The sequence below is a fragment of the Urocampus carinirostris genome, chromosome 12 (genome assembly GCF_059441175.1).
Source record: "Urocampus carinirostris isolate Australia breed hairy pipefish chromosome 12, RoL_Ucar_1.0, whole genome shotgun sequence".
NCBI lineage: Eukaryota > Metazoa > Chordata > Actinopteri > Syngnathiformes > Syngnathidae > Urocampus > Urocampus carinirostris.
In genome coordinates, this window is record NC_142360.1 from 30,289,371 (window position 1) to 30,312,904 (window position 23,534).

At 38.7% G+C, this 23,534-nt stretch overlaps 1 protein-coding gene and 1 long non-coding RNA gene across 3 annotated transcripts in view; one reads left to right on the forward strand and one right to left on the reverse strand.

Moving 5' to 3' along the window:
• On the reverse strand, positions 1 to 23,288 carry tprg1 (tumor protein p63 regulated 1). 2 transcript variants are annotated; one of them, XM_088348867.1, is made up of 7 exons: positions 23,123 to 23,288; positions 22,851 to 23,054; positions 19,645 to 19,736; positions 16,662 to 16,838; positions 5,970 to 6,123; positions 5,514 to 5,722; positions 1 to 630 (listed from the first exon to the last, which is right to left on the reverse strand). In XM_088348867.1, exons 1-6 carry the CDS (start codon positions 23,135 to 23,137, stop codon positions 5,528 to 5,530), a joined length of 837 nt encoding a protein of 278 aa, XP_088204993.1. In that variant the 5' UTR covers positions 23,138 to 23,288; the 3' UTR covers positions 1 to 630; positions 5,514 to 5,527. The 2 variants fall into 2 exon arrangements, with proteins under 2 accessions (XP_088204993.1, XP_088204994.1); XM_088348868.1 differs by having other exon boundaries at positions 22,851 to 23,051; positions 23,123 to 23,250.
• LOC148355490 (uncharacterized) overlaps positions 23,271 to 23,534 on the forward strand; it is a 68,901-nt gene continuing 68,637 nt past the window's right edge. Inside the window, exon 1 of the long non-coding RNA XR_015852171.1 lies at positions 23,271 to 23,329. This is a non-coding gene — a long non-coding RNA (uncharacterized LOC148355490). The remainder of the gene's footprint in view (positions 23,330 to 23,534) is intronic.

Below are 23,534 nucleotides of genomic sequence, written 5' to 3' on the forward strand. Positions count from 1 at the left end.
AAATGTCAATGGTGACCCCTGTTTATTTGGAAAGTAAAATACAAAGTTTAAATAGATGTCTACAAAATTTTTTAAACGCATCATTACCTTCCCAAAAACAGGACTTTTGGGTAACGCATAAACATGACATGTAAACATAAGAAAATACAGAGTAGAAACAGAATTTTAGTACAAAAACAACACATCCAAACAAAAAAAAACAACAACAACAACAAAAAATGCAAACAAAAACAATTGTATGTTTGTGATCACACAAATTCTATTTTTCAGCTTGCCTGTAAAAAAGAACAACGCCCAGTAAATCATGCTCCATTTGTAAAGTTTCCTTGTGAATCAGTAAGGAATCATCCCGCAAATCCAAGAAATGTAGGAAAAAAAAGAGTGGCTATGAAGGTGCGATGCGATTGAAACAACACCTAAAGGGATTCTGAGAAGACACAAAGATATCACCAAGCGAAAATACAATAAGATATTTGCATAAAATATGCAAATATTTAAAAATGTAAAAGTAACAGGGGCATCCCCTCAATGGTGTCTCTCGGATGATGCTAAACAGCGTGCTGTAGGACTGTTTACTGAAGATGCAGGAGGAGTTAACGTGCGATGAGGAAAGGGTAGGAACGCACTTCTCTGTGTGGAAAAAATAATTCATATCAGTAGAGCATAAAAGGAGCATCCCAAAGTAAGTTCAAAACCAGAGAAAGAAGTTGGAAATTGAATCAAGCCTTTTTTTAGGTCAGTTAAGAACACAAAGAATCATATTTTGCTTATATCTCACATTCTGTAAATATGTTTTCAAGTAGTGAGGGTCAATACTGAATACTGGTGTCTATTTTACCTCGGATAAGCATTACATCATCACAGGGTGGTATTCTTAAACTCATTGATATTTTTGGGAAAGCTTTTTTTCCTTTACTTGTTAAAAATAAATCCAATACTTACTACTTTTGTTTAACATTCAGAAGAGAAAAATACTGTACCGCCATTTTGTGGCATTCTCATGCCAATCAACTATTTTGAAGTGAATTGAGGAACATCCTGCCTTGCTTAAATCACGTGAAATTTCTGTGTTATGGGGATATGTTGAAGTGAGCTGTGAAGCTTCATCTAGTTCCCATTGATTACGAGATTTTCACTGGTTTGGACTGGACTATAAACCTGTGGTGAGGGGTCTTCTCCCTCTCAGAGGTGTGATAATTCTCCCACCGCCGTGGCTGATTGTCATAAGAGGCGACTAAATTGGAGGGAGCGAGGGCCCTGGGAATCCTCTCTTAGATGGATAGATACTTTATTCATCCCACTAGGGAAATTCACACTTCCAGCAGTATTCTTGTGTTCAAAAATAAAATAATAAAATAAAGATATAGAATACAAAAATACCCAATATAACGTTTTGCTATAGAGTATTACAGGAACAACATTGTCCATACAGAAGTTACTTCTCTACTCCCTAAGAGACAGCATGGCAGAGAAAGGGGGGCGGGAGACCGAAAGGTCTCGCAAACCCCACTTATACCGTCTCTAAATATGAGAGGATGTGGAAGTAAAGCGACTGAGTGGAGGAAAGAGGAGATCGGAAGGATGATGACTAAAAAGAAGATTGATGTGTTAGCTTTGATGTGTTAGATCAGGGGTCGGGAACCTTTTTGACTCAAAGAGCCATAAAAGCAAAAAATATTAATTTTTTTGGGGGAAAGAGCCACACCATATATTATGAGACAAATTTACTAAATTGCTAAACCCGCGCCCCAGACAAAAGCTTAGTCTTCAGCACATTTATTTTTGATGATTTGATGAAAAATATGAAAAGAGAATAATGCCAGAGCCCCTGTCCCAAATTCAACAAACAGACCACTTTAAACTTGTCTCTTTCTTGCAATTACTCAAGATCGGTTAAACTCCTTTTGACCCTTTTTTTCATACATATTGGTTTCAAAACCAGATGCAAGCATTTATTTTGCAAAAACGTCACAACATTCTGAGAATAGGGAGCCTTATGTGCTTACCTTTGGCGAGAGATGGGAGGGAATGCTTGTACTTTTTGCATAGCTCCACCCATCCCTCCCACTCACCCAATCAAATGACTAAGTTCTCTTCCGGTGTTTTGGCGTATTTACAGTTCTGTGGATTCATCATAAAGTATCTGAACACTGAACCCAGATTATATAGTGAACTTTTAAATAAAGGATTCTTTAGCGTTGTACAGCCAAAAGGAGTTTTTTTTCCCCCTTTTTTTGTGTGACACCTTGACTGTAAATTGTAGTGAAAAACGTGCCCTATATATACTGCGAAGTGTTTCCTTTACATTTAGCTTTGGTTTGGCTTTACGTGTACCTGAATAGCATAGACATTCCCGGTTTTGAACAAGATGGAGAAATTTTGCATGCAATCAAATTGGTCTCTGAGCCATAGGTACTCATAGAAAGAGCCATATATGGCTCGCGAGCCATAGGTTCCCGACCCCTGTGTTAGATGAAAGGAAAGGGTGAATTACAGCTTGGAGGTATGTATGGTAGAAAGTCTGGAGTTACGGGTGGACATTCCAGAGGAGTTGCTGTGCTTGTGAGTGAGAAAGCTAAGGAAAAACTGGTGGAGTGAAAAGAGATATCTTCGAGATTGATGTGGGTGAGGCTAAAGTGGGGTGTAGAAGTATGGATGTTTATAAGAGCATATGGACCTGGTTCAGAAAGAAGTGCTGAGGAGAGAGGTGTTCTGGAAGGATTTATCTGAATGTGTTGCAAGTGCGAAAGAGGGCAGGAAGTGGTAATACTAGGTGACCTGCATGCTAGAGTGGGTGATAGAATGGTTGAAAATGTGGTTGGTGGATATAGAGTACCAGGAATAAATCACAGTGGGAAGAAATTGATTTGAGTTATGTGTGGAAAATGAGTTGGTGATTGCAAATACATTGATTAAAAAGAGGGACGTGAATAAGTTTACTTTTGTCAGAGTGGATGGTGGTGAGATGGTGGACAGAGCACTAATTGGATTATGTAGTGGTTGGGAAAGTGATGCTAAGTAAATTGTTGGATGTGCATGTTTACAGAGGTGAAATGAGTGGTATGTGTGATCATTTGTGGAAGGAAAACTGAGAATAGATGGATCGTGGGGGCTCGATCTAAGTAGAGTGTGAGGGAAGAGGTGAAAATATCAAAGTTGAATAAGGCAGAAAAGGAAAAAGAGTTTTAAAGAGGATAGGGGAAGAGTATGAACGGATTAGTAGAAGAGAAGTGGAGAGTGTGGAAATGGAATGGAAGTGGTTTAAAGAGGCAGTGTTGAGGAGTGCAAAAGTGTGTGGAATGAGAAAAGTTGGTCGAGGTATTAGGAAAGGAAGTGAATGGTGAAATGATGAGGTCTCAGATGCTGTGACAGAGAAAAGACGTGCCTTTGCGGAGTGGCTGCAAGATAAGAGTGGTGATGCGTATGAAAGGTATAAAGTGAAGAAAAGGTTGGTAAAAGCAGTCGTGGAAGCAGCAAAAATAAAGGCAAATGATGAATGTGTCAAAGGATAGGAGTGAACTTTGAGGAAAAGAGAAAAGTGTTCTGAAAAGAAGTGAAAAGAGTAAGATAGAGTGAATCTGGAATGAAGAGAAAGTGAAAGGGCGGTAGATTGCTGGTTAGCGATAGTGCAGTCAGGACGAGATGGACAGAGTAATTTAAGGAGTTGTTAAATGTGGAGGATGGGAGAGAAGTAAGAGTCAAGGGGATCGGTGGTATGGGGAGAATGCCCGTGTTGGGTGATTTAAATGTAAAGCCTGTGGAAACATGGGAGGTGCAAGAGACAGTGAAAGAAATGAAAGGGGAGAAGGCGCCAGAGTTGGATGGTTGTACGGCTGAATGCTTGAAGAAAGGTGTCACGGCTATGATTGACTGGTTAGTACGCTTGATGAATTCTTTTTAAGTGATGTGGTTCCTGTTGATTGGTGTAGTGCATGTGTGGTGTCATTGTATGAGAGTAAAAGTGATAAGTATGAATGTAGCAATTCGAGAAGTATCAGTTTGTTGTCTGAGCTGGGTAAGCTGTATGGAAGAATCTTGATTAAAAGACTGAGAGGAAGAACAGATGAGGTGGTGATGGAGGTGCACAGTGGTTTTAGGAAAGGAAGAGAATATGTGGATCAAGTGTTTGCAGTAAGACAGGTGTGTGAAAATATTTTGCAAAAGGTAAAGATGTTTGTTTGGCTTTCATGAACTTGGAAAAGGCGTATGACAGAGTCGATAGAGAGGCATTGTGGCAGGTGATGGTAATGTATGGAGTGGGTGGAAAGTTGTTGGAAGCATTGAAGAGTTTTTATGTGAACAGCAGAGCATGTGTAAGAGTGGGGAGTGAGACAAGTGAGTGGTTCCCTGTGTTGACTGGTGTGAGTGTGAGACAGGGGTGTGTGATGTCGCCATGGCTGTTAAATGTGTACATAGATGGTGTGGTGAGAAAGGTGAAAGCAAGAGTAATTGGCAGAGGTGTAGAGATGATGGATAACAGAGTAAGGTGATGAAGTGTTCACATAATAGAGTGGGCATGGCGTTAGAAATAAGGTTGAATGGACAGGTGCTGGAAGAAGTTGAAAGCTTTAAGTACTTGGGTTGTGATGTGGCTGCAGTTGGTTGAATGGAGTGCGAAGTATTGCACAGAGTGTACAAGGAAGCAATGTTTTGGGTGAACTGAGGAGAGTGACGGGTAACAAGAGTATGAGTATGGATGTTAAGTGAGGACTGTATGAGAGTGTGATTGTGCCGACTGTTGTATGGTGCAGAAACATGGAGCCTGAATGCAGAATTGAGAAGGAAATAAAATGTTTTGAGATGAAGTGTTTGAGGAGTATGTTAGGAGTTGCAAGATTGGATGGATGAGGAGCGAATGTTGAAGAGGATCTACAGAGCAGAAGTAAATGTAAAGAGACCAAAAAGAAGGCCGAGATTGACGTGGATGGATGGTGTTATGGGTGCACTACAGGAAAGACGTCTAAGTATAGTGGAAGCTAGATCTCTTTTTGGTGATAGGAATGAGTGGAGAGGTGTTGTGAAAGGGTAGTGGGTTTTTAAGAGTGTTCTAAGGGATGGGCAGGTCACCTGTATGATGCAGCAGGGGCAAACCAACAAAAGCTGTAGGGCCCTGCAATTTAACAGAAGAGTGTGCTGTGTCACCCTGACTCGAGTGACATGGCCGCTTTCTTGTGACCCATTTCATCTGGAGGGATGAAAGCCTGACCAACTTGGGAGCCGAGATGCTTAACTTGTTTGGGTGTTGGGGCATTTGGGTTGGCCATGGTCAAATGTTTTTTGTGTGCGTTATTTGCTACTTTTTTCCCTTTTCTTTGTTTTAGTGTATGTGTTTGTCTTGCTGTCGGTCACCCCTCTCGAGGGTTATGACCAGATAGATAGAATTGACTGGAGAGGTCCTATGCACAGCAAATAGGGGATCCTTTATGTACTTGAGTATATAGATACATTTATATTATTTGAGAAATAAAACTTGAAAATAAATCGCAGAAAAATAAGGAAAGGAATGGAAGTACCATGAAAGATAACTTCAATAACCAAGGTTTCCGCGCGCCATGCAGTAGCCCAGTTTGTTGTTGTTGCCCAAGAAGGACATAAATCCAAAGTAGGCCTTGATGAGGATGTTCTCGTTCAAAAGCATGACGCCGTTGGCCTTCCCCGGCACCGGCTTGGCTTTGTGGGCTTTTTGTGCCGCATCCAGGAGGTACTCACGGAATTTCTCGATCTGGAGGCAATATGGATAAGTTACCAAAGGGCTCATAAACAAAATACATAGAAATCATGCCACACATGATTAACAAAGGCAACATCTCTTTACGTAAGCTGACCACAACTCCTAAATTCATAAGAGAATGATAGAAAAATATATATTTCAACTCAACCATCAATCAAAAACTAAATTCCAGAACTAATCCTTTCTGCTTGAAAAATAAAGACGCCACTGTATTCAGACTAACAAAACATTAGCTTACATGGCAAATATTGGCAAAGGCGTCACTGATGTTCCTAACGGGATGTTCAGTGAAGGTCAGGTATGGCATGTCGGTGGAGAAGGGGTTCCATCGGGTCGTAAAGGACGGCTCCCTCATGCGGTCCCAGAAGATCCGCAAGCCCTCGCCCTCTCGGCTGATTAAGCAATACAAAACATCAGATACATTAGATATTTCTCATGAACATTTTTATATTGTTTAGTACAGTATGTTTTTTCTACACACATACTTTCATACATGCATAAGTAGATCATGGGTTCTTCACATTTTAGGATTGATTATTACTTTGTTTTTTGCCTCAAATTTAAGTCCCATCAAATAAGCAAAATTTGAAAAGGAATGTTTAAGCTATTCTAGATCATTTTTATTGAGCATTTGCACGTTTTCAGGACAGATTTGTGTTAACCTTTCTTTCAGGTGCTTACAAAAAGAAGGGAGCTGTTCCATCTTTTGTCGGGATAATTAACTGGGTGTGTTGCTTAAAGTTTTTGGGAGAGGCCACCTAAAACCTAGAGGTTAATAAAGGTGTGGGAACAACTATCTTCCTGTAGGAGTTAAATCAAGCAAAAGCATGCAAATACATTTTGTTATATCTCCCAAAAACATGGTTTATATAAAGTATATACATTTTAGAGTCCTTTTGATGTGTAGTCTGTTTTTTCAAGCCATCACTTTTCATAATCTCCCTGCAGGGGACAAGTAGATCTTTCGGTACGCGATGGCAACAGCGCCCTCCGGGGCACACTCATTATGTGAGCGTGATCTCAGACTTAAAGCTCATCAACAGCGTGTTCATCATATTCTGTCTTCTGTCTGTGCTCTCATTTTCAAGGGGGAAAATACCAAAGGTTTTAATGAAAAAGCCCTCAGGCTAGGACTTTTTCAGGCTGGATAAGGCGATCAATGACTGAACACTAGCGGAGTTGCAACTCTTTGAAAATTTCCTCACAAATTTGCATGGTTTTGGTCCATTAAATGTGTTCTAGGTCAGACATTTATAGGGCCGAATGCCCGAGGAACACGCTACCTCCATAGGGGTTTACAGGAAGTTCAAAAATAAAGGGTGATGCTACAATATTTACTATGACTTGAAGATTAAAGTTAAAACGACAAACAAACACAAAGACAACTAAAACCCTGGAGCTAACTTGCATTGTTGACTGGAAGTTACGCAAGACTCATATAAATACCATTTGATTAATAGGTTAGATCAGCACACCCACTCTCCTCACTCGAAAAGAGAACCAAATGTCAAAACAAAACCGTTTGCAGACAATATGGCATTATGTTAGTCACGCAAACTTGCAAGTACAAAAAAAATAGTCTCTGAATTTGATGCCATCTCCAAGCCAAGCCACTCTTTGCTCTCGATTACCGGTATATACTTTCCATCCACCATACCTCAATGAAATGCATTTGCACATCCATGTCAGCAGGATGCCAACTCATTTAATGCCATAACGTAAAAATGTGTTTTCAGAAGCATTTGTCCCTGAGTGGCAAAACGTTAAGATTAACATTTTTCTCGTTTTATTGAAAAAATAAACTATTATAAAGGGTTCGGCGCTGCTCTTCAGTAAGTATCCAGTCTCTGGATATGATTTTAGTATGATAAATTACTTAGAGGGTTGGCATGTCCACACTTTGAGGAAGCCCAAATTCCTAGGGTAGTTTCTATCTTACGGCGAATGAGTTTGTGGGGAGGCTGCCCCATATACAAGTAGGTGTAGTGATGCGATGTGGTGAGAGTTGAAAGCAGACATGGGGACTTGAGACTTAGTGACTTGGACTCGAGTCGACTCGAGTCGCTGTTTTTATGACTTGTGACTTGACTTGGACTTGGCAATCTAAGACTCGGGACTTGACTTGTGACTTGACTTGCCCAAGAAAAAAATACTTGGGACTTACTTGGGACTTGAAGGTGAAGACTTGAGACTTACTTGAGACTTGCACATGTGTGACTTGGTCCCATGTCTGGTTGAAAGATATGGACAAATAGTAATCAGCTGTTAAGTCCTCAACAGACCTTATTTCTAACAAAAAAACGGTGACAAAGACCCATCGTCATTTTCTGATCAGAGAGGGATGACGTTTTGTGCACGTCTGCTGCACCATCTTGGATTCCAGTCACCTTTTACGATTTGATTCCTAAAGCCTCCTACTCTCCAAAATGTCGAGCCTTCGCCTTCCACGTTACAGTTTTCGCCAAACCAAGATCTCCTCCTCCGGCTCCCTCCTTGTCCCACTATTGTCCATCCAAGCCATCTTCCTTAAACGTATTCCCAAATCCTCAGCTCAAGATTTCTCTTCACCCAAAGACCCCCCTCTGGTTTCCCTCACAAGCCTCCCTTTCAAGATCATCTCCTCTGCTACGCCAGTCCCACCCCCCCTTCTCACAGGTAAAGTTTTTTCTTGCCATTTTAAAGTAGTTAGACCACATCCCTTGTGTCTCGGTTTGGATCTGTCCAAAACCTTATGACAGAAACACATTTTTTTTCTAATGAAAGATGAGGGTTCAAGATGCCCTTTGCCTATTTAGCTACAAAATTAAGTTTTCATTAGGCCAGCAAAAATGGGTGAAAAAAATACCTTGCATTGAATGAGGTTATGTAACTTTTAAGTATAAAAAAACAAGAAAACATGAGTCAAATGACACTATTTGTAGACACAAGACTCCGGTGGGGGGGAAGTAAGAATTTTCTTTCTGATAGAAGGCAAGGGACGGGGGACATACCAAAAATAATTTGGAAGTACCGACCCAAACTCTAAGCATAATCCTAGCACCAAAATTTAATAAACAAAGAAATTAAGGTTAAAAACAATTTCTAGTTGAGGGATGATGAACAAACTAGTGAATAGTTTCAAAAACATGGAATGAACAGTTTCCCAATAGTCTGGATATAAGTAATGATCTGTCATTGGGGTAAGTGCTCGTTTTATCAAAGGACATTGCACAAGAGTAAATTAAATCTTACCCGAGGCTCAACAACAGCTACAGATGCAAACGTATGCGGCATTGGGCAAGGGAAGGGCCACGTAATCATCATGCAAACCGTCAAGATGTGTTTACAGAAGAGCTTTAAGCAATGACAATGCCGCACAGGAACGTGTTGTGCAAAGGGGGAGGAAAATAGAAGGTGGCACAAAAGCAAATCCTGGCCTCAAAAGACTGATTATGTTTCCTCAGAGGCAAGTGAGGCTGGGGGGTTAGATGGGTACACATTGGCCTTTGTGAACACACTGAACTATGGCCCTCGTGTAAATGGGACACATATAAATATTTGGAAAAAAAAGAGCTTTGTGAATTCCACAAGTAAGCTATCAACTACAAGCCGAACCAGCCCAAACAAGCAGAGTTGGGCGGTGCTTTTTTCAGCCAGAGGCCTTGGACGTCTTCACTGGCTTAATGTGGGAGGGTGCTGAGCTTTTGGACTTTCACTCGACTTAGGAGACAACCTTGGCCTTTGGCACTCTGAGCTAAGAGGAAAAATTAGAAACTATGGGAAGATGAATATAAAAAGGAAATTCATAAAATGCTGATGTAGTTTGTGATGCTTATGTTCTTATATGTGTTGTCTTTGGTATAACCAAAGATCTTCAAACATGACAAATATAAGGACTATAATACTACATTTGACTTGACCACTTTAACAACATGCCTGATAAAATCAGTGTATCAGAAATGTTGAAACAGGTGCGCGGGTTATTTATGTAAATGGACAAAAAGGAATTTGGATAGAATGACCTATCTGCAAGTCCAGCCCAGGGTAAGGCTTGTGTCTTCTTCGCATGTGTATTGCTTTATTTATGCCTAGAAATTTCACATTACTGTGATAAACTGGAATCATGGGCCAAACTGTGCTTTGGTGAGATTCATTTAATTACAAAAAAAAGACTAAAGTCATCGTAATTTAAAGCCATCTATCAGACTTACATAAGTCGGTGGGAAGATCACTACATTAAGTTTTTTAAGGAAATTTTTACCATGGATTGACCTTAAATTTGCACAATCCTGCTGCTAAATGTCATAGCACCATTCGCATTGTACTATTTTTATGGTGCAATTTCAACAGAGATACCCAGGCTACAAGCACTAGCTTGTAATTATTGCCTGTCTATCCTACTATTCCTTTTGATCTTATTCTTAATTTTCTTCATTTATAAATGTTTATCCTGGAATGCCATGTCTAATCTTGATGTGAACAGTGTGCACCATGTTGTAATCAATGACAAGGGCAATTCTAATACTAAAAAAATGACAATTTTGAACCAAAATACATGATAGCTTGAAATGGCTATTTAAATTTAGGTGGATTGCTTCCTGATGACGTGCTAAAATCAAATGGTTCTTGAAAGGAACTCTACAAGATGTCCACTTTAGATTTAAAAGTCTACTTCAACAGAGATAACGTCAAGCCATTTTAGTGGGAGTATTCGTCATAGCTCCTTTTTTTTTTAGCAAATTGAAAATATATGGTTGCAGGGAGGAGGTTTATTTTCTTCTCCTTCGTCCATTTGACTTGAGATTCCATGACCTCATAATGTCATATTTCATCCAACACCTCAAGGTAGGAAGGTGAGGAACGTAAGGAAATCCACCCTTGACTGCCCCTCCTTTAGTGTTCCACTTAATCCGCGGTGTGCGCATACACCTAGAGAAACACTGTATTCTGAGCTCCGGGGTGAGCGATGGAAAAAAATTCCTCCTATGGGCTTTCAAGCGCTGCGGACGCGTAAGTCAACAAGCAAGATAAATAGAGTGCAGCTCCAGCTGTCATGGCAAGTGTCCCACATTGGCTCAGGGTGAACAAACAAATGTGCACTGATTGTTCAACAGCGCCTGGAGCTTTCGCAGCCACCCATAGGTGCATACATCGAACTAAAGGTGTGGTGCGGTGGCCAGAGTCAACACGGGCAAAGAAGGCAATCTATGAGTAAGAGTGAGGTGGCAAGATTAAGGTATGGGTGAAGTGCTACTGTTAAATCAATACAGTATTTAGATTACAGTTGCCAATGCTATTCAAACAAAATTATGCTGTCAAGGTTCTTTTACAGTGTCAGTATCGTAGGTTTTGTTAGTTTTATGATATTTTAAGGAAAACAATAAGCACTTTGGCTGATTGTTTTGTACAGATGTGTTTTGACTTTGTGTGAGATAGGAATATCATCATCACACATCATAGATAATTTTTTTGACAGTTTGAATGCATTTAGCTTTTTAAATCTTCATGATCATGGACTCCTTAACCACCAGAGTCTTAGGGGTATCACTTCCTGTAGTGTTCTTGGGCAAGAATAGCTTGGCAGCGCCCATCTCTCAAAACACATAAACGCATATAAGGGCTGTCCAAGTTGTTAGACCGTCGCCATTCCTCACGTCTGCAGCCAAATTCAGATTTACTGGTGGACCATGGATTTATAAGGTTAATTTTACTTTCAGTTTATTAGATTGACATAGAAATCTCAGGTATTTTGTGCACCTTGCAAAGTTGAAATTATTTTTTGTGATTTTTCAATGTTAAAGTTTAGGAAGTAACATTCAGGGACAGCAAGGGTGTTTGTGTCCAACAATGCTCTCCAGGTGAAGGAATTTAGATCAGGACGCCAGGAACATCATATATTTATTGCTCTTGATTAATTTATAGATTCCTGAATATTCAGAAGGAAAGGCCCTGTGCACTTTTTGTTTTTAGGAAAGTTAAATTTTAATGTTGCTTGCTTTGGTTTATGATTGTTGTTTTAATATGTCCTCATAATTTATTCAAAACTGCATTCGTCAAAATAAGGTCAAAGCAGGTGTAGTGTCGGTAACGGGAACAAAGATTTTCTACTTAGAGCATGAACATTCCAAGATCTAATAGATAGGATGGATAGAGGTAGCGATAGTGTACACTGTACACGCTCCAGTCGGGCTTTTTAAGGGAGACTCCGTCGCATTATACATTTGCGGAGTAACAGTGTGCTCTGCTGGCAGGAAAGAATATTGATGAGGCATGGGGAAATTAAAACCTGGACCGTGATTAAAACCTATTGTGATCCTCCAACCCTGTTTTGATACTGGACTTTGAAACACTAACCGTGTCTAAAAAGTACTTTGCAACATGTATTTGAAACCCTGACCTTGCCTTGAAACTTTTAAAAACGTGGGGTATAGCAAACATCACAGTTTTATATAGGCCTTAAAAATATGAGCACACCTTGACATAGGCAAAAACAGTTGAATTCAACAAAACTTTTGAAAATTATGCCTCATATATAATGTGACAATCCTGCTGGAAAATATATGGATACATTTTTTTTATGACAAACACATGAAAATATAACAGTGCTGATCAATATAGTCTGTGGTTTGCAATAATGTGTGGTCTGTGCAGCCCTTTGAGACTCCTTGTGATTAAAGGTTATACAAATAAACATGACTTGACTTGACTTAAAACAGAGGTTTCCAACGTAGAGACAGCTGATGTGCTGACAGACCGGTTTGGAAAATAGCTCCCCAGTCCTGGGTCATTGTAATTTTCTTTTTAAAAAATGACGTTTTTAGTGGTTAACTGAGCCTTTTAACCCAACTACCAATAATTAACCTGGCAACAAAATAGTAATAATAAAAATAGTAAACAGCAGAATGAAGAATTCAAACTATTGAGACTCAATGTGACCAAAAAGCACAATTCTTGTGCAGCATTTTGTGCGTTTTTTTTGTTTTGGGGAACCAGTGGCTGCAAGATGGGGGCCAATTGTCAGTTCCCCTAGGTGAGCTTCATTTAATGCAAGGGTGCCCCCTAAGAACAGCTAAGGTGCCTTAGCTCACCACAACCCTGGGTCATATTGGTTTTCTATTAAAATCGATTTTTTAATGTTTAACTGAGCCTATTTATGCCTAGGTCCAATAAATAACCTGGCAATAAAATAGCAACATCATAGTAATAACATGATAAGTTTTTTTTTTTTTTAATGCGTATCAAACTGGACTTTGAAATAATTAGAAACAAAAAGTAGTCCTCATCTTGGAAAAGGTTGTAGACCCCTGTTTGAGGGAAAAACTGATAGATACATTGTTGGAAACTGATACAAGTGAAATGTCTGAAAACGAATATATTTTAGAACAGTGGTCCGTGACCTTTTCTATACCAGGGGCCGGTTTGGTGTATGACTTTAATCTCGCTGCTTGTTCCAATAACAACATTATTACTAATAAGTATAACAATAATGATCATAAAAATCATGATAATAGGCCAAATGTACTGTGTAATCACTGTACAACTAGGGATGCAGATGACATGGATGGGTCATACTCGTCTTTCTATCCAAAGATTTTATCATGACACCATTTCTACTCATGGTACCACGTTGTACAACATTATTTGGGCTCAACTCTTTCCAAATAATTCTCCATTAAAACCTTGCACAACGTGGCACCATGAGCGAAAACATGTCATCTACAACCAAAGTGCTCTGGTGGTTAAGAGTAGGTGCTCTCACCCCTGCAATCCCGGTTAAATTTACTTTGAATCCATCCATCCATTATCTTCCTTATCATCCTTATCCTCACTAGGGTCGCGGGGGTGCTGGAGCCCATCCAAGCTTTCTTCGGGCAGTGAACTAGTTGCCAGGCAGTGGCAGGGCAGACAAGCTCATTCATACCTTGGGATGATTTGGAGTCGCCAATTGACCTGAAATACATGTGTTTGGAAAGCAGGAGGAAATCCAAGTGCCTGGAGGAAGCCCACCTAGGTATGGGGAGAACATGCAGACTCAGCTCAGAAAGGCTGGTAGCTGGATTTGAACCTTTGACCCCAGAACTGTGCCGCGGACGCACTGATCACTCAGTCGCCGTGCCGCCCACACGTTGCATCAAATGCTGAGCAAATGTGGTCAGAGATTTTTATCAACTGATCAATCATTGCTAAAATACGGTAATATACTACCGTACAACCTTGGTACAATGTGCACCAGAATATGCATGTGTACACAAACAAATAGTATAAGCAAAAAAAGGCTTATAATTTTTTTCCCCCTGTGCGGCCAAGTACTTAACGACCCAAGGCCCAGTACTGGTACACGGGCCCGTGGTTGCCGACCGCTGTTTTAGAATAATTTACAAAGTCTACTGAATAATAATAATTGATCAGGCCAAAACCACATATTCAGAATATTGTATGAATAAATTTTAAGCCAGTTGAAAATGTTTGGGCATAATTAAGATGAGAAATCTTTTTTTTTCTTTCAGCATGTCACTTTCCTGCCAAATAAGAGGCACTGACAGAGTGACCTCGTCGCAAAACGAAGACACTTCCTGCGGGACAAAAGAAAAGAAGAGCGAGAACGTGGCCCTGGCTCGAATCTGTCGCTTTCCCTCGACTGTCCCGCGCGTCTTCCGCCGGCTCTTTAATGTATAATTTAAGGCAATGCGCGCAAGATAAAGCTTGGAATAAAGACGACGCTCTCTAAGCTCTTCACAGCGCATTACATTTTATTCATCAAATTAGCCCGCGTCGCTGCTCTATCCCTCGAGTCGCCCTAACAAAGGTTCACTTCAAAAGGGCTTCGTTCACTTTAGCAGCTAATCAGCTAAGTGACAGCTCTAAGTGACAGCTCTGCACTTCTTACACAAAAAAAATCCCAAAGTTCTTCTGACAACTCTTTCGAGCTGCGCCAACCTATCAACACAGTGCACAGAAACTTTGCAATTGTGTTGTAATACCAAATAAAGGTTTATGAACTTCTGGAGTTTTAAAGAATAACAAAAAAAGTTGTAGATTACCAAAACAGGGACAGCATGAATTATTTAGCGCCACCAAGTGGTTAAAAAAAAAACCTTCATTCAATAAAAAATAAAAAATACAATCATTATAAGGTAAACGTTCATTTTTTTTATACTCATAGGTGGAGAAGTTTGTATTTATTTCACATTAAATCTGGGGTTTCCATCCCTTTTCAAGCCGGCAGCTTCTTTTGTTATTAATTAGCACAAAAGACACCCAGTTTGATATGTATTTCTAAAATAACTACTTATCATGTTATTACTATTACTATTATTGCTACTATGTTATTGCCAGGTTGTTTATTGGGCGTAGGCATAAAAAGTCTCAGGTAAACCAATAAAAAAAAATTATTAATAGAAAACCAATACGACCCAGGGCTGTGGTGAGCAATTTTCAGGACCGGATGTCCAGGCACCTTAGCTGTACTTAGGGGGCACCCTGGCATTATATGAAGCTCACCTAGGGGAACTGACATAATTGGCAGCCACTGGTTCCCCAAAACCAAAAAAACCTCACAAAATGCTGCACAGGAATTGTGCTTTTTGGTCACATTGAGTCTCAATAGTTTGAATTCTTCATTCTGCTGTTTACCACTTGTTTTTATTTGCACTACACAACACAGCAACATCTATTGGGAAAACAATACACACCGTCCTTTTAAAAAAGAAAAAATTATATGTTCACAAATATCAAATAAGTTCATGGACCCCTTAACTGACGGGGTCGTCGGGGCACAACTTCCTGTGGTACAGTATGTCTTGGGCAGTAAACATTAAAAAAAATCAAAAAATAAAAAATAAAAAATCACATTATTAAAAGTATTTAGTCGGACACAAAACAGACAGCTGTTCTTTTCAAAGAACGTAAAGGTTTTTTGTTAGCGGAAAACATTAATTAGTCTACCTGCAAATTCTTGACTAAAAGATATAAGATGAAATAACTGTATAAAAAGTTGATGGCCAAGACAGTGTGAGGTTTGACAATAAAAAAGTAATATTTCTGGGTGAAAAGCATAATTTAAGTGGACAAAAATACAAGTATAGATTTACTTTTTGGTCAAAGAAACTTAGCTCTTAACAACCATCATCTGCATCGCTAATCCTCAGTAGGGTCGCGGGGGTGCTGGAGCCCATTCCAGCTATCTTCAGGCAGTGGGCATGGGACACCCTCAACTGGTTGCCGGCCAGTCGTCAGTAGCTCTCAACAATTTTAATTTACAATTATTTAGAAAAAAATGTATTTAACCAAGGGCAGCACGGCGCAGTGGTTTGCGCGTGTGCGGCACAGTTCTAAGATCTCGGGAACCTCCTGTGTGGGTTCAAATCCAGCTACCGGACTTACTGTGCGGAGTTTGTATGTTCTCCCCGTGCTTGCGTGGGTTTCCTCCGGGCAATCCGGTTTCCTCCCACATTCCAAAGACCTGCATTTCAGGTGGATTGGCCAGTCCAAATTGTCCCTAGGTGTGAATGAGCGAGTAAGTTGTCTGTCCCAGTGTGCCCTGCGATTGACTGGCAACCAGTTCAGGCTGTCCCCTGCCCACTGCCCGATGATTGCTGGGATGGGCTCCAGCACCCCCGCGACCCTACAGAGGATAAGCGGTGCAGCTAATGAGATGAGATGAGATATTTAACCAATTCTCTAGTCTTGGTACTTTTGAGGTATGATGGCACAGAAAAAAACCTTAGCAGGAGAACCTTGGGATTTTTTCTCTTTGAATAAAGAAAAGTGGAGCATGAGCTTGATAACTACAAGGAATTTTAGAAAACCTCAAGGCAGACTTTTTTCCACACATTTTTAATCATGTCTTTCAGCGTATAAAGAGCTTTGGTGCTCAGAGGGGCATACTACGCTAAGCTAACAATGAGCCTGTTGAGAAGACAGACTACGTTTATAGTTTTTGGGCACTTACTGAAGTACGGAACTGGGCGGAAATGTGAATTCTCCGTAGCAAATGCGATCCACCATGTTGAGCGGGATCTTCTGAATCTGCTCGCACTGGAACATGACAAAGTCGTACTTGCAGACCAGCAGGAAGTTGTCAGTGATGACGGCCAAACGCTCCTTTTCATTGTTCCAATGATCCACCCTGAAGTAAAAAACACCATGTTTACTTGAAGAGAGTGCATGTGAGAAACATAAATTATGAATGATAATAAAGACAATTCTAATTCTAACAAGTCCTGCATGTGGTCGCAGCAACTTTGGTTCGGATCCGGTTCAAGGCAAGTCTTACTATCAGGTTCTGTCACTAAATGAACAAATGTATGATATCTGATTCAATATGTTTTCCACAAAGACAGGGATCAAGCAAGAAACAAAAAAATAAATTAACCATTTTCTCTGGGAAAATCATTGTTATATAATTAATGTTGCCCATTTCAACTCCGTTTCAATTTTCTTACCTTACCAGTTAAACTTCACAGCATAATTATGTGCCGTCTTACATTTTACAAGCTTATTTGTTATTATTTTAACGCCTAAAATAAAAAAATACATAAAATGCCACCACAATGTGATATAAAATGGATGAAAATGTAAAATTTGAAGGATTTTAAATTGAAATATGGTCAAACGAGACAATTCGTAAAATGATTACCAATGTTTGCATGATTATAGTTTTGTATCATGTAATTTTATTCAGGAAAAAAACTTACAAATGTAGTACAAATAGGAAAAATTATTTTAAAAACAAGATTTTTTCCCCCAATGTTTTAAAACATTAGGAACGTTAAGAGTTAATTACACTAAATTGTGAATAGATTTATAACAAATGAATAAGTCCCAATCATGATGCTTGGGTGTTTTATTCAATAGCACAGCACAGATTGGAATAAAATGTTTTATTCCATAAATATCAATCCATTAAGTGTGAACAAAGCAAATATTTCATATAATTGGGAATATAATTACATGATTAACTATTGTTTTTTTCTTTAAAAACATTAAGTACGGTACTACCCTAATGGCTATCTAGAACTGCAGTTTTCCCACTTCATTTCACTGAAATGAAGTGGAAAAACACTAATTCGAGTAATTGCCAGCAACCATTATTTGGTAAATGGAAAAATTGCTGTTTTTATTTTTCTAATGCAGTCTACTCTGATAAAGACACAGAGCAGAGATTGGGTAATTATATGTTTTTGGACTCTCTTTTTTTTAACCTTTAAACGCTCTAATTGGACTATGCCAAGAATGGAAATTACTTTTTGCATTAGTCTGAAGGCTGGAAGATGTCTCTGCTTCTAGCATTTCAGTAATGCATGAAGACCTGAGTTCAGACTAATACAAAAAACATGCATGCTTAATTATGTACTGTAAAAGCTAGAAAAAAATCACTAAAATGCCTGTGGCAAAAGATCATAAAGAATGCATGTGAATGTTTCTAAGGCTTTAAGTCTGTTTTTAAAAAAGCAAATAAATAGAGGGAAATTAAGCGAATCACCTTTGAAAATTAATAGACCAGAGCTCTTTTGTGCATAAAAAAGACATACAGAGTTTAAAACTACGTGCAGGGTTCGTTAGAAGGCACATTGCAACTTTGGGTAACAGAACAAAAACAGTTCAAAAGTGAACGTTGGCGGGTGGTCAAGCATCGCAACAATGACTAAAATACTACGACAGCTTTCACAGTTTGGTAAGTAAAATATGAAAGCTGATAATGGATTATTACAAGGCAGGGTTCCTACAGCTTAAGGCAAGCGAAATTCAAGACTTTTTCAATGCCTCTAGAAATCAAATTTAAAACTAAGTCAACAAAAAACACAAGAGAAAAAAACAAAACAAAATAAACACAAATACTACTTTCACAAAATACATTATTCCTCGCACACATTACTTGGCACAGCTTTTAGCCATGGCGAAAAACGTTCTGTACTTCTTATTAAATGTACAGTGGTTGCTAAACCTTTTTAGTACAAATATAATCTTAATAATGTCACATTTAGAAGTATTTCGAAAATTGGATTTAAGACATTTTAATGCCAATTAAGGCGTTATTTCAAAATAATGAAATCAACGCCTTTTAAGACTTTTCAAGGGTCTGCTGGAACCCTGCAAGAATTAACCTAGAGACAGAGAGAAACAAAGACACAAACACACTTGACAGGACTTTCAAGTGAATGTGTGTCACACATTGGATAGGACATGTAGAAAATACAACCAAATTCCAGAAACCAACCAGTTTGCTCAAAGTGAAAGTGAGGATCTTGAATCGCTGGTTGGTCTACATTTTGTCGGGCTTGCTGTTATGATGCTACACTGAAAATGGTGCGTGTGCATAAGGTTTACGTAATCATTTCCATTAGAGACAACAACCAGAATGTATTATACTTGACAGAATTGAAATTTTTATCACTATTGAGAGGGGTATAGTCAAGTCTATTAGAACCTGAATAGTGATTAAACACTGCCCTCACACAACAACAAAAAGTCAATTGTTGCAACTGCTTCAAACACAAACACTGAGGCAAGGACAACAAATTGCAGAAAGATCGTACTTTCATGTTCAGCTTGAATAAATACATACAGCGAAAGACAACCTTTTGGACCAAACGCGTACAAAGAGTCATTAGTGTTAAATCATGCGATCGCATTGAGTAGCAAGTAAACTGAATGGAGCGAAAATGTGGGGTGAGATAGAACACAAAAACGGACACACTTAACATTGTGGAACAACATATTTTCGAATAAGTCTTGGGCAACTTGGAAGTAATCATTTCTGACATAAAATGAATTAACAGTTTTCAACAAGATGACATAAAAATAGACAATATAAAGCACTTTAGATCCCTTGCAGCTGCACAGTGTAACTCTTGTTCAATTTCTGATGTAACGCAGAAGCAAGCTTTAACTTCAAGAGAAAATATATGCGTGCACAAGAGTTATGAACTCACTCTGCCATAAGCCAGATGCCTTGAATCTTGCCATCAACTTCTGGATCCACCAGAACTTTGACCTCCTTGACGGCTTGGTGTAAAGTGCCAGGCTGCATGGAAAACAAACACATACTGTAGGTTTGTCACCATTACCACTAAGACAGCATGTGTGAAAGCAGCAGGTTTTTTTAAGCACAATAATAAAATATTGGCCTTTTCCTTTGCTTTTAGGCAGACTCATATCTCTCTGTGGATTTTCATACCAGGTAAAAGAGAAGCTGAGACCGTTTTCATACCCATAAAATCATCAAAATGTTAGTCAACAATAATGATTCATTCAGACTTCTTAAAACTAATTGGGGATTAAGCACATAATGTACATAGAAATTCTTAACACTTTTGAGTCCAGCTAATAAATCGAGAAGTCATATTTTATTTACACTGGTAGTCCTTTTCCTGTCATTACATTGTAATAAAAAAACCATTAAAGAGATAAAATCAATTATACAAAGATTTGTGCTGTGAGTAGGTGCTAACAAATCTTTTTTTAAAGACCTATAATGAAACAAGGATCACTTGTAATTCCCAAAACATTGAGACTAAAACTAGAGTGTAAGTTACTGTATCAGTAATCACTTTTTCCAGTCTGTGTTATAAAATTTTTATATCATTGTTAGCTTTTAGGTTTAAAAATGTCCTCAACAGTTCAAATCTAGGCTTAAAGCACAATTCTATACATATGAATAACCTAAATTTTATGTTGACAATATCTGTGTATCATTTATTATTGCAACATCCATTGCAGCCTGGTCATCCTGGAAGGGGGATTACCTCATATGCAGTCCCTTCTCAAGGTTTCTTCATTTTCCTCATGTTGAGGTTTTAGAGTTTTTCCTTGCCCTCGTGTAGGTTTTAGATCAGGGGATGGTGTAATAATAGTCTGTGGTTTACAATAATCTGTGGTCTGTGCAACCCTTTGAGACTCTTTGTGATTAAGGGCTATACAAATAGACATGACTTGACAACCTGAATTGAGGAATCCCGTTGTTTTCATGAATAAGCATGGTTGCCAATATTTGACCTGCCATAGCCCACAGAAGTCCTAAATTGGAATCAAACTAGAATGCTATTCATTTTTTTGCAATTTAATTCTTGTGTATGATCAAAGAGTCTCATTGCACTACATTACTGCAACAAGAAAACTATGGTAAAATCTACGTTTTTTTAATGTGTGTGTGTGTGGGTGTGTGTGTGTGTGTGTGTGGGGGGGGGGGTTATTGTTTGTCTTTGATTAAGACATATATTAAATCAACTAAATGTGTATTGTTAAATTAAAGAAGTACAATGTTGAAATGAACAAGTGAATTCTTATAATGGATTGAAATTGTATTTTTATTTTGCTACTCCTTGTGTATGATTTAATTGTGGCATTGCATTCCTGTATAATATTGTTACTGTTTACCTGACTCGTTTACCTGACTGCCCATTTTGCACATCTGGTTAGCTGCTCCTCTTGCACTCTTTGCACTACTGTAAAATACTATACATAGCCATAATTATTTAGTATATTATTAGTACTCAATACTCCAACTCAATACAACATTTTATTTATATCTGTAAATTCAAGGAAACTGTGCGGGTCAGATCTATCGACATTTCGTTCTGTATACACGTGTACTAGAATGACAATAAAGTAGATCTGAATCTGAATGATATATACCCGTATATATTTATTTAATAGTATTTTTTGTCGGGGGGACTATCGTTGATATGTTGATATCGAAGACAGAAATTAATCACCCAAATGTGTAAAAGCTTACAAGAAACAAGTAAAAAAAAAAAGTAAAGAAAATAAACAAGTAAAATATTATATTAGATTGACGCTTGAATCCTATACTTATTTTGCTACTCAATTCTTTTGGATGATTGTGTTTTTTTAAAACCATTTGATATGTTGGTAATGGAGACATAATTTAAATGATCTTAGAAACATTGACTGTAGTAAATGTGATTTTAAATTTTCTGAAGTGAGACAATTAAAATCATTACGGAGATTTGGTAGATTTTGAAGCAGCGGTATCAAACTTGCAGCCCCAGGATGATAGTTTGAGGCCCCTGCCTTATTAGGAAAGTTAAAGGGACAATGTGTATGACTTGCGCTCTAGATGTGGCTGTATTCCGTCATGCCACCAAAAACAAGTGCCAAGAGCACAAAGGAATACGACAAAATACACAGACTCAAAGTGACAAAAACACACCTTATTACTTTTGAAAGGTAAAAAAATATGAAAAGAAAACAATGAAAAAAGAAATCAAACATGAGAGAAAAAAAAGAAAAAAGACAACAAAAATAAGACAATAGTGAAACTCAAGAGAAAAGGAAAAGAAAAATGAAAAAATATAAATTTGCGTATTTTTTCCCTGTTTTTTGTCTTATTTCTCTTTTGTTTTTCATTTTCCTTGTTTTACCCAGTTTTCCCTTTTCCCCCCAATACGTTTTTATTCCTATTTTCCTTAATTCTTCTTCCCTATTTTGCATTCGCTTTAAAACATTCTTGTTCCCTTGTTTTTTTTCTTTCTTTTGCTCGCTTTCTGTCTCAGTAGTTTGCACTCTTCCTTGGGCTAAGTTTTGCTTGCATTACACATTACAGTGACATCTAGTGGATAAATAAAAAAAACACGCTCACCGCTGTTTTTGTGGAAAATCCCATTTGACCCAACCTCACCTGGAACCTCGTTCAGCGCCCCAAACTCAATTGAGTTTGGGAGCCCTGTTTTAAAGAAAGTGCTCTAACACTCACAACTTTGCCACTTTTGAATCACATAGCTGTCAACCTCCACGGCTCCATGCTCGTACAAACTGTTGTATTTTCCCGTACAAAATACTAAGTAATCGTACACCATATAATTTTTTTTTTTTCGGAATGATGCATGATGGGAAATTCCAAGGCGGCAGACGCATGCGCACAGTAGCATCAAACTGCTCGCTTCGTTTGCAACGAAAAAAAAACGATACCGAGATAGAGGCTTCCGCGCGAACTCCTTTGACTTGATTGATTTGCCGTTTCGTGACAGTCGGTGTATACCGGATGGTACCCATCATTGACAAATTTGCGTTTTTCCTCACAGATTTCATTGTACGTCGTACTCGTCTTAAAATGCATAAAAAGCGTACTTTGTACAGCAAACCCGTACAGGTTGACAAGTATGGAATCACAATTTACCCTGAGGACGAAGAACTTCCTGCATTTGAAAAGATTCACCGACAGCGGTGGGTCTTGGGACGGGTCTCCAAACTGACAGACGGCCGAGGCGCAGTCTGTCAGCGGCTCCTCGACTCCGGCATCGGAAGGCTTCTCCGCCGAGGTCGTTACCGCCGCGGTCGTTACCGCCGCAGGGGGCGACGAAGCCACCTCTTCCATGGACTTCTTTAAATCAATTAAAATGGTTTATACCCGGGGAAATAAGTCCAAAAACAAACAAAAACTGACCTCACCTCAGTTGACGACATAAAACAGCCACAGGTGAAGTTTTCTTCTTCTGTTTTAAAAGATTTCTGCCAGAGAAACTTCGAGAAGAATATGTGACAGGTGCAGCTAAAACTTCCTGTTTCCGGGTGTGGCTTTTGTCACGAGACCTAAACTATTTTGCCCTCATCATTTCAAGCCTTCAACATTCCATTTGAGAGATCAACGAGTTTTAGGTAAAAGCCAATGTTTTTAAATGAAAATCTGGACCAAATATTCATTAAACCGAGTAAAGCATCGAATATATTCTTTTTTTTTTACATAATATTAGTAACAAATATAACGTTAAGTACTGTATTCGTTTTTTGAGAGTTTATTTGAAGCTGCCATCTTGAAAAAAAAGACTACTTTAACAGATACGTATTTTTTTCCATGTTGAAG